Source organism: Scomber japonicus, chromosome 3 (assembly GCF_027409825.1).
Source record: "Scomber japonicus isolate fScoJap1 chromosome 3, fScoJap1.pri, whole genome shotgun sequence".
Taxonomy (NCBI): Eukaryota; Metazoa; Chordata; class Actinopteri; order Scombriformes; family Scombridae; genus Scomber; species Scomber japonicus.
The window spans coordinates 15,096,698-15,111,097 of NC_070580.1; the positions used below are offsets into that span (position 1 = coordinate 15,096,698).

Sequence of the window (14,400 nt, forward strand, 5' to 3'; positions counted from 1 at the left end):
ACATTTGTAAGATTTCAGTCAAATTTGAGTTGTTTTTTTTAAAATCTCATCCTGATGGGAACAAGTATTTCTGGACTGTGCACAGTTTTTAAGTGTATCATAGTTATTTTAAATCATAGCTGTTTGCCATGACCTTTTGGTAAAACCTAATTAGAGAGTTGATAACTTATACTGCACGGTAACCTTTTTAATTCTCCTTTTTTATCTTGTTATATTTTAGTTTATTTTTTATTTCCAATTTAAAACTTTTAATTGCATTTATATGTCTTCATTGTGTTGCTTTTATATTTTGTCTTGATGCCATTTCTGCTTTATTCAAATCATTTTCAATTGCTTTGTTGTTGAAATGTGCAATACAAATCAATTACACATAACGTAAATTAAATCATCAAAATACTTCACCTCTAACAACTGTAAAAAGAACAAACTAACTAACAAAACAACAAAAAAAACACCCACAAGAAACAAAGACAAATAATACCACAAAATTTTGGAGGACGATATTTCACATAGCTAAGAATGAATTACAGAGATTGGAGTGGAACAGACAGGCGGAGGAGCACACAGTGTGAAAGAGACCCTTGACAATGACCTTTTTGATCTTTCTTCTTGCATTACACAAGCCTATAATTTTCTCTCTCCAACCTTTGCTGTAAATCAGTGCTGCAGGCACTAATCAAATGTCAGGTTCAGAAGATTCCCCTAAAAATGAGAAATGCTTAAAATGATGGCTAGTGCTGTTAGCTGCCATAGTTACCAATACTATTTTCATCCTTAGTTAATGTCCTCATTTTGGGAATTAATGGTGGGCACATCATAGGTTTAAAATAAGATCTATCAGATCACATTTCAGTCTATTGAGCACACTTTCATATGATGCTGTCTTGTCCACTGTGCTTGCCCATTCCTTTATGTCAGGAGCTTTAACTGATTTCCACTGTCTTAAAATCCTGGAAGCTGTGACCAAGCCAACCGTTACGACTGAGAATACACCATTTGACACATTTGACATTGAGAGCTGGGAGTCAGGGGGAATTATTAAATCAGACCATTCACTTACATCCTGCAACTCTAGCCCACAATATTCTGACCACTGTGCACACCCATGTACAATACAGAAATCTTTCAACAAATGTTCGGCTTTTCTAGCACAGATTGTCCTTCATTGTTTTCATTTTATATCATCTTAATAATGTATGATAATATCTGTGTAATATTTTGTATTGTGTAAATTTCCCCTTTGCTTCCTTTGTACTCCAACTGTATTTCTTCTCCCACTTCCCGCTGCCAGAGCAGTTTCATTCTGAAACAATCAGAATGGTGTTGGTACATTTGTAAAATTGTGCAGCTCTGTTGTAATACTGTAGCGACTTAAAATATGGTGTTATACTGTAGGGTTATTGTCAATACTCTTGGCCATAGATTTGAGACAACTTTGAACCTGTAAATATTTAAAAAAATGTTCTTTATCTTTTAGGCCAAATGTCTCTGCTAGATCTCTATAAGACCAAAACTGGTCATCTTTATACAGATCCCCAACACATTATATTTCACTGGAGTGTCAGTGCTTCCAGCAAGGGGACAGTTTATATAATCTATGAATTGTAGTCCAAACCTCACTGGAATGTGTTTAATTTTTGATATACATTTATAGCATTGAACACAATTAGTTTACTCATTTTGATTCTTGTTCTTTCCTTCTCACAGGAATTGCTTAACCATATACTCATATTTATTTAAAATGTTAAGCTGCATTGTAATTGGTAACATTTTTGATATGTAATTCAACTGGGGAGTTACCGTCATTTTCAAATTACAATTTGGTCACATTTCTTCCAGACCCCAACGTAATCTAATTTCATGGCATTCATTCCCTCCTGGACATATTTGAAGTGAGATTTTTGTACCATATATGGATAACAGGATGCAGAGAATGGCATGGCCTCTGATTTATTTCAGTTTACAGCATAGCATGACATTTTTGAATATGATTGTATGGTCTCCATCAAAGGGGAGGTCAGTGGATTAGTTACCAATGCTAAAATGTCATCTCATCTGTATAGAGCAGTAGTTTATGTTCTGTAATCGCCCTCAACACATTTTATTTTGGTATTGGCTTTTATAGCAGAAGCCAGGGGTTCTAAAAACACAATAAATAATAAAAAAGCTAAATGAACAGCCCTGCCATGTTCCTCTACTAACCTTAAAGAACGCAAATAGGACTTGTTGTACATGTAAACATAGATTTTACATTCAAGATTGAGTACACCTATGTGTCTAAAATTAGAATGGTCAGATGTGCCCTTATCTTTCTTGGGGATGAGTGCTCTTAGGGCCTCATTGAAGGTTTTGAGGCACCTGTGCTGCAACCTCACAGGATGTATTCCTTGTAATACTCCATCACAAATCCACCACAATTATGCAATTTCCTATTTTTTTTATAAGTGACACAGCCTTTCTTATCTCTTTCTCAGGTGACTCTAAGCTCTCTACCTGATCAGGGAGAAGCTTAGTCACATCTATTTTGGAGAAAAATAATCCCAAATCATCTTGAGTAGCACCAGAAGAAACGTTGATATACAGGGTCTCATACTAATCCTTAAAAACCCTGTTTATATCTTTGGCTAAAGAGGTTAACTTTTTAATTACTGTTATCATATTGGGAGCGCTTTACATTACAACTCATTCATAGACTGATGGCAGGGGCTACCACGCTGCTCATCAGGGGGAATTGAACCATTCATTCTCATTCATACACCATTGGCGCAGCAACAGGAGCAATTTGATGTTAAGTGTCTTGCCCGAGGGTACATCGACACGCTCTACCTCCTGAGACACAGCCGCCCCAAATTGGAAGTTAACCTATAGACTATAGTGCATTTTTGACTTTTTTATGCAAAAATCATGCAACTTGAATTTAAGGTTACAAAGATCTTGAAAGAATTGAAGTTGAATTTCCTTAATTCTAACCACTTTGCAAACTGTTGCTACCAATATTCATTTTGAAGACTAATTTTATATCCTCTCATAGCAACTTTTCATATGATTGATCTTGTAATAAAGACATATTCACTCTCCATCTGCCTCTATATTATATTTCCAATCCTGGATCTAGACATAATTTGACTGCCACATGGTATGCGATTTCCCTAATATCACACATTACTACACAATTTATCAGGGAATTTGCAATTAAGGAATTGTCAATTCACGAGTAATGGGAGAAAAATGTATATTTTCTCTGAAGTGTGTTGAGCCTCAAAATATCTGTAAGTCCCGAATCTTTACATATCTCTCTCTGAAGATGCTTGCTTCTGAATAGAGAGCTGATATTATTAAACAACATTGCCTCTAAATAAAGTTCAATAAGCAGTTCAATCCACAGAGAGCATGATGGTGTAAGGATCCAATTCCACACAATAACTTGTTAAAGTGTGACTGTTTTTGCTTTAAAAAGGAAAGTGCAAAGTTACATGTTGTAATAAGGAAGGCGTGGTGGGTTTTTTACCGGGCAGAAAGAGAGATGAGTGTTCAGTAAACTCATAGACATGCTGGTAATCAGTCTGCCATTGTCAAAGATACCAAACCCCACAATTTTCTGCGTACCTGTGAGCCATTGTATGTGAATGTTTTAATTAGAATGTGTTTTTGTGCTAAAAAAAAACATGCAAAATGAAAATGTAGAAATAATACCCAGCTACTTTACAGCTTTACTGCAAGCAGTCTCATTTTTCTTAGATGTACAGAATTTGATCTGTTATTATCTGTATCCATATAGTAGTGTAGCACAAAGAGTGCACTGTGGTCTCTCCCTCTCCTGTTGTCTACTCTTTATTGTCACTGTAATAAAGGTCTAAAATGCCCCCCTCCCAAAAAAACCCCAAAAAGTGTAGCACAAAAACACATTGATTAAACTGGGAACATATCAGTAGTGTGAAGGTGTACAAAGAATGTAAGGTAGTCATTATAGTACTGTGGAACATCAGAGACTGTCCTACAGATGAAGCAATTTCAAAGTTCCCCTGTTTCCTTGATGGCTCCTTGACAGGTCCTTGGCTGGCCGATAATGGGTGCAGGGGGGGTAATGTGATCCCCCAGCGATGACGTGGTCAATGAGGCCCTGGCTAAGGCTATACTACTGTACCACCAAAAATACTATAGTGATATAGTTAGAAAACGCTCCTATGTGTCAGCATGGTCAAACGTCATATTTAGCTGTTTAATTTGAAGGACTTGTTGGCAGATCACTTCACTGGTTTTAGAACATCATGCCAAAGGACAGCAATTCAAAATGAGCCCACTGTCTGAATAAGCAGAAATGCTGATTCATTTATGTCGTCATTATAAATAAATGAATAAAAATTAAAGTGATATTCAAGGTGAATGTACTGAAACACAGAATAGTTCTGACAGTGGTTGCATGGTGATATATACAGGGCTAGATATAGTAGCAGTAGCAGTAATTACACACAGCCATGTTACACCCACACAGGTGTATTCACTCACCTTGACTGATTAGAGCTCCCGGTAATGTGTGGGTGTGTACAGACAATGCTTGAGTGACACTTCCTTATTAGTTTTGTTGCATGGATGGTACAATTTATACCATTATCACTGTAATTGTTACATGGATTAAACTTCCATAAAAGGGGCAGTCAGGGCAAATTGTGCTCTCTGTTTATTTCAATGAGAAACAGGGTAAGACTTGTTTGCTACTGTCACAAATTCACCCTGCTATGTTTCCCCAAGAAATTCAGCAGAGGTACTGTTACGTTGCTGAATTAGATTTTTTCAAGAGATAAAAGTACAGGTGTTTTAAGTACTCTTGAAGTGCTTTGTTGTACAATTACCCTCTTGTATGATGTATCCCTCCGCAAAACACTACTTGAGACTTGAGCAAATGATCAGAAGCTGACAGCAGAACTCAAGTGACTGTAGCAAAGAGTGATGTTGAAGCTGTGGAGGGGCATTGTTTTTCCTTCTTGTGCAATTCACATCTAACTTAAAGTGTGCCCACTGATGTTTTTTTAATATGTTTTTGCAAAATACTGAGTGCTCTGTGGTGGAAATTCTCTGAGGGCAAGAGGGGGGAAGAATAAAGTTTTGTATTCAAGTGAATGCACCATCACTTTGACTAAAAAAAGAAGAAGAAGGAAAAAAACAGCTTTTTCCTGCAAACAGCTCTATACTTGGATAGTATATAATTTAACAATTACTGTAGATATTTATTTTATGTTAAGTGTCTAGAGAGTCTACAGATAAGTGCAATTTTACCTTTGAATTTTATGCTTTTGAATTCATCACCTCATCATAGCAGTATGTCAGCATCAACACAATATTCTTTGAGTAACAGATGTTTCTCTTCTTCACTTTTTTATTATTCAGAAATCTGCTGGATAAAGACACATTCTCCAAGTCAGATCCATGTGAGTATGTTGTATATCTGTCTCACTCTGAATGTTTGTGCTCTTCTGTCGTCTCTGTGCTAATACTTCACTCTTTTAAAAAAAACTGCTGCAGTCTGTGTCGCTCTCTTCTTGTCCTTTTTGAACCTTCTCTCTTGGTCGGTGTCTGTTTTTATGGATGTGCCGCCTTGTGAGTTAAGAAATCTTTGTTTTGCTCCAAGTGCCATGGCTGTTTGTTCACTGTACTGGAGCTAAAACCCTCACATTGATTTCCCATTTGGAACCTGTTTGCATTTCTCTGATAGTCTCTATCTTTATCTCCTTTTGCCTCTCTCATTTTCTCTTTCCTTTACAATTTATCTCATTCTGTGCCTATCTTGTACTTTTTCACAGTATGCGTGCTCTATACACAAGGTGTTGAGACCAAACAGTGGAGGGAGGTGAGTACACACACACACACACACACACATAGAGGAAAGGACTTATATCCAATTAAGGTCTGGTCTCCCGGTGCTTGCTTTGTGTTTGTAGTTGCTTTGTGTGCACTGAAAAAATGATTTTTTTTAATTAAATGTTACATTTTAATCAAACTCACTTCTTTGATTATAATGTGTTATTTACAAAGTATCTACACACCCAAATTCTGCTAGATCCCTCCCTCCCAGCATGACTAAGTCAAAACCGCATCTATGGTTGGATCGTGTATGAAATGCTGGAGGAAGAGCTCTAGGCTTTGCCGAAAGTCAATTTGACATAGGCCCTTTCTCAATACCAAGTTTGCCAAGTGCAGACTTGGCAAGTTTAACTTAAAAGTTGGATCTCAGGAGGACACAGTACAGTCATGCTACATTGGAACAGCAGCGTACTTTCTGACAGCAGCAGCTACACCTACCAGATTGTACTATGACAAAATAATAAAGCTCCACTAACAGAGTTTTTTTCGCTAAAAATAACCTCAACGATAGAGAGATGCAGTAAATGATGTTATTCAGTCGGTAACATGGCTATGATAAAAATCCAAACTGTTATGAAGCTTACTAAAACCAAAATGAAAATACAGATTTCTGTTTCTTTTAATACATGTATATTTGTGTAAATGTGGTGATATCTGTACAGACCCCTAGCTGTTCTGTCCAGTAACAAGTTTCACTTAACATTCAGACAAAATTAAATTTCTTCTTTGAGAATTTATATTCCAAAAGTAATTACATATCAAAATGGTGTGTAGATATTAGAGCCAGCATGTGCGTACACATGCCACCATTTTACATTAAGGGAATTTGTTTCCTCTTTCTCTGACTGACTGGCTGAAAAAATGTTGAATGAAGGCTCACTGATTTGGGTAAGTAAACATTACATAATAATTTGTGTGTTGTATTTTTACTTTAACAGGGTCCTGTTTACACTTAGAAATGTGTTTTCATAGAGAAAGAATAAGTTCTGGTCCTGAGCTCGATGATCTGACATAATGTAACATAGCTAACGTAGCTAGATGTAATGTTAGCTATAAATTAGCTACATTAAAGCTAGGCAAATTGATGTTGCTCTTATGCAAGATGAATTCAGTGTTTGTCTTATTAACAATTAGCTCTTATTTTTATTATGTTGGTATTTGGACACCTATAGTACAGTATCACAAGTTTACCAATTTTAATTGATTATTGAATGTCTGTAGCTGCAGCTTTATCGCTGTCTCAGTTTTTAACTTTAGCTGTAGGTGTGTTTTCTAATCTTGTCAGTGTGGTACATTTAGCACAAAACAAATACGTGAATTTATTATTAATGTATTATTATTCTTGTAGTATAAATGTTATTTTTTTGGGTTGACAGTCATATTGTTTAAGCCTGTACTAGTACATTATGACTTGAACATTTTCTTTGCTAGAACAAAGAAAACATTTTTTATTTGATTTTAAATTATCTTTGTAAATTCCCAGATGTTCATTTGTATTTCAGGTGTTTCTCAATCAATCTTGAAGTGCTGTGGAGCAGAAGCTAACTGATAGTTTTGGCAAGAACATTTTAGAAACAAACTCTTCTTGCTACTTCTGCAGTCATTCAGTTTAAACAAAGCTTACAATGACAAATCCATTGTTGCATAATCATACCAGACACCAGATTTAAAAACTAGAGAGATTTATCTAGTGGATATAGGCTTCACCAGAAATGTGTGAACTTTGGCAAGGGCTTGAATTGAACAGACATTCATGTCATCAATGTAAAGTCTTGCAGCTCAAAGGAGATGACATTCTGAGATCCCTGCAGAAGACCTCCATGGGCATATATGTCATCAACAAGTAGGTTGGAGAAACTGGACATTATTATAACAGTAGCATTTTTGTTGAAGGAGTGATCATTGTGGACAATATTGGCTCTGTAGCCTGAGCTTGTGTGGTGATACAAGGAGTCATGAGCTTGATTATGGAATTGAGATACTACTACTGATTGATTAATGGCCCTTTTCCACTACACAGTTCTCGCACTACTCGGCTTGGACTTGACTTGACTCTGCTCGGCTCGGCTCGGCCTGACTCGACTCGGTTTGGTACCAAGAACAACCTTTTCCATGACTTCATAGTACCTCTTCAATGTCGGTGGGGACGCCATAGCACGGCTGCGCGAAACAGCTGTGACTTAGTTTTATACGCCACACAAACACATAAACAATGGAGGACATCGGGGCGATGGTGTACTTGCTGCTCGGTCTATGGCTTTTTGTCACACACAAAGCAAGAGAAGAGAGCTGAATCGCTGTAACGCTGTTGCCAGTACTTAAAAATCGTGGGTTTGATTCTTGTGTCGCACGGCTCATGACTCTTCCAGTGAAGACTCACTGACCAATCAGTGGCCGGCAGTCTGTTGACATCACATTTTTAGTATCGGCTTGGCTCACTTGGAACCTCGCCAGAGCAGGTACTAAAAAAGTACCAGGTACCAGGTACCAGGTACTATCCCAATAGAAAGGCAAAAAAAAAAACGAGTAGGGTCGAGTCAAGCCAAGTAGTGCTAGAACGGTATAATGGAAAAGCCCCATAATGGAGAAGCAAGAAAAACCGAGTTGAGTTGAGCCGAGTAGTGCTAGAACTGTATAGTGGAAAAGCGCCATTAGAAAGTGCACTTGAGAACAAATAATAAAGACTTTCCCCAAAGTTTGTAAAGAACCAAATTGGTGTTCTGTAGGACTGTAGGATTTCTTCAGTTGTACTTGGCTGTTTCTGGTTTCTGGGGGTGATAGAAAGCATTTAATGTGATGTGAAATGCGGCTCTAGAAGATGTTGAAATATTAGGAACAAAGTGAGTGTAGGACTAAAGTACTATCACAGCCACTGATAAGAACATTACACCCAACATAGGATGAAGGATTTTCATTTCAAATGAATATTGTAACATTGTTTTCAGTGTATTGCAGTAATAGAGCAGCAAATTATGATTAAAAATTGTGACAGATGGTTATTGTTTTTTTTCCAAAAGCCCAAGATGACATCTTCAAATATCTTGTTTTGTCAAGTTGTTGTGAGTAACAGTCCATAACCCAAAGATATTCAGATTGTTATAGAGGACTAAATAAAAAACATTCTCACAGAATTTAAACCATTTATTTTTGATTATATAAAAAAGTGAGTAATTATCTGTTGGTTGACCAACTGATTAATCAACCAATATGCAGTTCTAATCCCAGAATCAGGTCAGCCATGTTTGTTGTCTCCCAGCTATGTTCAGCTGTTACATTTTCTTTTTTATTATGAATATGAATATTATGAATATTATTATGAATTATTTCGTTTTTCTTACTTGTGCTTTTTTGAAGGATACATTTTGTTAAAATATGTCAAGCAGCTGAAGAAAAAGTTAACAATAAGAATAAAAATTGTGTTGGTTGACCAACTGATTAATCAACCAATATGCATATATATATATATATATATATATATATATATATATATATACATATATATATATATATATATATAGTATTTTTTTTATGTTTGTGTCACATAAGAGACTCAGAGCAACAGGTTTAATTGTCTTTCTATTCAAAAAGCTTACTGATGTTCTTCTATCTTTTTATAGAAGCTTTTAACAGCTCAGGTCTACGCTCCATGTAAGGATTACAGTTAATGGAAGTTACTCTTCACACATGCTTGTCTAATAGATGCAATAGTTTTTTGTAAGTTTTCCATCATCTTGGGTCATGAGACTGCACTCTGATAAAAATGTTGTTAAAAATGTGGCAAAATAAAATTATTCAAAAATGCTTTGTTTGGTTCACTTATCTGAATGTTAAATTCACTGAACATTAAACTACTACTACTAATAATACAAATGTTTAATTAGATTGAACTTCATTTTAGTATTTAGGAATTAAACAATTTAATTTATCCGAATGTACAATAACAAACTGGTTAACTGCAATATAGTTTGCATAATGTATTTAAGTATATTTATCATGGGTTTAGTTGGAATTACTAAGGAAAGTAGAAGAGGGATGAGACTCACGTTAAGGCACTCCTTCCTCAAATGTTCTTTTCACTTTGAGCACACAGTGGTTGGCTTCAGCAGTTCCTTCTGTTCAGCCATCAGTTGTCTGAAAATGCCAGGAAATATATTCTGTAATTGGAGACTTCAACCAACAGAGAAGAACTCTCAAAATGTAGGATCAATATGGTCACATGTTGGGGACTAATACACACTGAGGAAGCATTAAGCCAGCTCTTACTGTGGTTTGTTGGGTTTGTAGCAGACAGTATTACTGCTGATGATCTGTATTTATCATCACACCACTCTTGTCTGTTTGTCCACTCAATCACAAACTGTTTGTCACTAACTTTGGAGCTAACCCCCTCTGTACTGTACATTTACTGCCAACTGTCAATTGCTCAAACACACACTCGCACACACATTACACTCTAATATAATGAATATAAGGGAAACACTGCGATATCTCAAGTAAAGAACAAGAAAAAAAGTGAAATCCTACTATTGGTTCTTTATTTAGCCACTTGAAGTCAGCCAAAATGCAGCTTCTTGGGCATGAGGAATGAGAGTGGACTAATTAGGAGGGGGGTCTAAAGATACAAGAGCTTAAACGGCCTGTTTCAGACAGAGGCTGAACTGAAGGGCTTTGTAAAGGGTCATTACGAATTAATTTAGTTAATTAATTAGTTTTTTAAAACTGCAAATCATGCAAAGATATTACAGTAGAAGCTCAGAATATAAATATAGACCTGAAAATGTACATGATATGTCCTCTTTAATAAAAGTATCATCAGCCCTATGTTTCAAAATGTTCAGCTACCAAATACTTTTTGCAAATAATGCATGGGAAAATGGATCACTTCAGAAATTTAGGACACAATAAATTAAGGTGATTTTAAAATAACACAACAAATTAAATTAATATGTGACACACATCTGAATGACAAACAGTTTGTTTGTCATTCAGATGTGAAAACAACAAAAGTCTTGTGTAGAAAAGTTATTAGTTTCTCGCCTGATCTCCTCAGGGAGGTCTTTATCCAAAGCTTAGTGGAAATAAATAATGATGGGTGATACTATTTTAACTGATTTGATGCTTGCTGTCAATCTACATTGAGCATGGTGTGAAATGCTGTTGCAGGCGTGTGAGCTATCAAGACAGATGTGACAAAACAAGTATTTAATGTCTCTAATTCTATTAGACTTCCACCTATATGGCCATTTGTGTGTCTGTGAAATACTGCATGTATATTGTATATTTCTGTGCTTACTTACAGTGGGGAGAACAAGTATTTGATACACTGCTGATTTTGCAGGTTTTCCCACTTACAAATCATGTAGAAGTCTGTCATTGTTATCATAGGTACTCTTCAACTGTGAGTGATGGAATCTAAAACAAAAATAAAATGCAAATGAATTATTTAAAAATCATACAATGTGATTTTCTGGATTTTTGTTTTAGATTCCGTCTCTCACAGTTGAAGAGTACCTATCTATAATAAAAATTACAGACCTCTACATGCTTTGTAAGTGGGAAAACCTGCAAAATCGGCAGTGTATCAAATACTTATTCTCCCCACTGTATGTACATGTACCTTTAACAGCCTGTGGATATCTTTAATGTCAGCTCCCATGTTTGACATTATTACTTATCCCATACAGCAGTGTAAATTGTCCACGCATCCACTAGGCCATAGATATTATTTTTACAGACCTGATCCATTGTGGGTGTGTAATAGATCAGAATTTAATGGAATTCACATGTACTTATTCCATCAAATGACCCTCATCGTCTGCTGCTTGTGTGTTTACCCGCTGAGAACAGATGGCTGTGTGGGCTTTCATTCAAATGGAGCTGAAGGATGGCAGTGGACTGTGTTGAGTGTGTTTTTGTGTATATATGTATGGGTATGTGTATATGCTTAATGCACTGGTATATTCATATGCAAGGTCTTTCCATTATACTCCCTCTTTCACACTTCACACAAATGGCACTTTGTTTTTCTAGTTTGACAGGCACAGACTGTAGGATGGGCTAGTATACAAAACATGATTAATATAATGAGCGTTTCACAAGCCAAATGATACTTCACACTGTCATGTTCATTGCTTTTATTGTAAAAACAGAAACGTTAAAAGCAGTCATTTCCTCATGGAGATAAACCATCACTTTCATAATCGTATTGTTAAGACGTTGTGGGCGTTAATGCAGCTGCAGGTAATGCTGTGCAGGCGAGGCCAAACACTTCCAAACTTAAGACAGAACAAGCGCAGGTGACTCACCAGAGACTCCAAATAGCATTTCTTGACAGGACCCTCTAGCACATAAATCTTTCAGCAAGGCTCAGGTTACATTTAATGATGATTTCTACCTCCTCCAGTATTTGTTGTGCATGACATCGTGTTTATGCAGCTGGTGCTCTCTGTCAGGATCTTGATTAGATAAAAAATGTCCCCAATGGTTTTGGCTTATAACAAATACAAATGTAACAAAATAATCTAGGTGCTTTCACCTTCATGACTGCAAACGTCCATTCTCCTCTATGATAAAATTACAATAAAAAACTATGCTCTAGATTTGGTTAGAGACATTTTTACTCAATTTTACACTTGGCCTGAATGCAGGGGTTTTTCCTGGTTCAGAGGCTGTTTCCCCATACAGTGCATTCAGTGAAGTGTAAAAGTTGTATAGAAAACTGGTTTCACACTCATATGCTGGTAGCTGAACAACCTGAATTTCAATACATTCATTATAATGTATAATAATGCTTATTTAAAATAATTATTTCCTAAAACAAGCTACTGTATATGTTCACATGTAAAGTGAAACACATGTTAGCATATTTAGGTTACACGTGTTAAGAAGAGGTTGTTGTCTTTTTCCTCCCTCAATGACTGAAGTACCCGTAATTCTTTATCATTCCTGAGGATCTGTTCGATACTCCACAGCCCCAGCTGTTACAATCAGTGGGTAGGGACCAAATCGTACAACACAGACCTAGAGGTTAAAAGGTATGACATTTGAGACAGGGGGAATGATGTCTGGAGATTTGCAGGTGAGGATGAGAGGTAATGGAGGGTCGCTGGACTGGAGCGAGGTGAGAGCGTGGCTTGTTGGAGTAAAGCAGAGGTGAAGAGGCAGGTTGACATGCAGGCAGGTTACACGGGCAAGCAGGCAGACAGGAAGGCAGATGGGAATGCAGTGATTCTAGGGCATAGGGAAGTCTGAATGACATTACAGCTTTCCAAAAGTGAAGCCAAAAAGTTTCCATTGCTGGGTGGCTGGCTGCATCCATATGTCATAAGTCCAGCCCCCTCCATGTTCCAAACTAAAAAACGTACACATTATATAAATGTATAAAGCTTGTTTCTGTTATTTTAGAAAGTTCTTATCAGGCATATGTTTTTTCAAGTGCTTATTTTTCTGACAGGTTGGCTTTTAATCATGTATTGTGTATATTTTTAATGATGTAAAGAAGGTGTGTGATGTCATGATTGACAGCTGTGACAGCCAGTCTCAAACCCCTGTCAGACTACTGTGTGATGTCTCCAAATTATATCACACAACCAAGATGGCAGCTCCTGGAAACAAGATACTTTGGCTTCACTTTGGCATAGTGGTAGGAAGTGGAGATGCATTGTCCATATTTATATACAGTTTATGGGAGACAGGGGAGCAAAGAAAAGCCCCATCAGCTACCATCTTTTATCTTTCCCTGTGAGAACACAATACTCCACCAAGCTCATTAATTCAATACATTACAGTCTACCAAACAAACCACAAAGATAAAGAAAGGACTAGAGCTGTGTCCTGTTATCACTCTCCTGTGCTATAAGCCCTTTATTGTACACCATGCGCTCACTTACAGTGCATGTGTGTGTCTAAGTGACACTGCTGGTCTGTACAGTAGTGTTCAGTTTGCCATAATGTATCTATATGTGAGCTACTGTGTGTGTGCGTGTGTGTGTGTGGACATGTTGAGGTTGCAGGTTGGGGACTTCATGCCAGATTCTCATTAGCCAGCTCCAGCAGCCCAGCAACATCTAATGAACTCTGCAGTACCGTACTGTCTTTTCCACTCAGCAGGGAAATCACATTATGGAGCTCATCTTGCCACCACCCACCTCCTTTACTAACACGTGCTTACAATCTCATCAACACCTCAGGGTCTCTCTGAAAGTCTCAGATTCAACATCCACATCTTCTCCTCTGCTTTTCTCCCTCACTGGTGTTAAATTTAGATTCTCAGTGAGTGAGAAAAATATAACTTTAAAAAGCAGAGTTCAAATAGGTATATGGTATTGTGTAACAATATAGGCAAAAGATATAAGTTTTATATCTGCTGTGTTGTCATAATTGCCCACAATGTATTGTATTTGTTGTTTTTACAGTAAGGAAAGGTTAACTCACACATCCACCTACAGAACCTGACTTACACACTGTGGAAAAACAAGCTCGACTCCCACTTGTAATCTGCTTCTTTGACATTGATTGGAATCACAGTTTGGCAGCTTTCCA

The 14,400-nt window shown here is 36.9% G+C and overlaps 1 protein-coding gene across 2 annotated transcripts in view; it reads left to right on the forward strand.

The window, feature by feature from the left end:
* The window catches only part of cpne5b (copine Vb), a 121,065-nt gene that overhangs the window by 23,104 nt on the left and 83,561 nt on the right, over nucleotides 1-14,400 (forward strand). For both annotated transcript variants that reach the window (XM_053315219.1, XM_053315217.1), the window contains exons 2-3: nucleotides 5,386-5,426; nucleotides 5,799-5,845. In XM_053315219.1, the coding sequence (XP_053171194.1) occupies nucleotides 5,386-5,426; nucleotides 5,799-5,845 (88 nt within the window). The remainder of the gene's footprint in view (nucleotides 1-5,385; nucleotides 5,427-5,798; nucleotides 5,846-14,400) is intronic.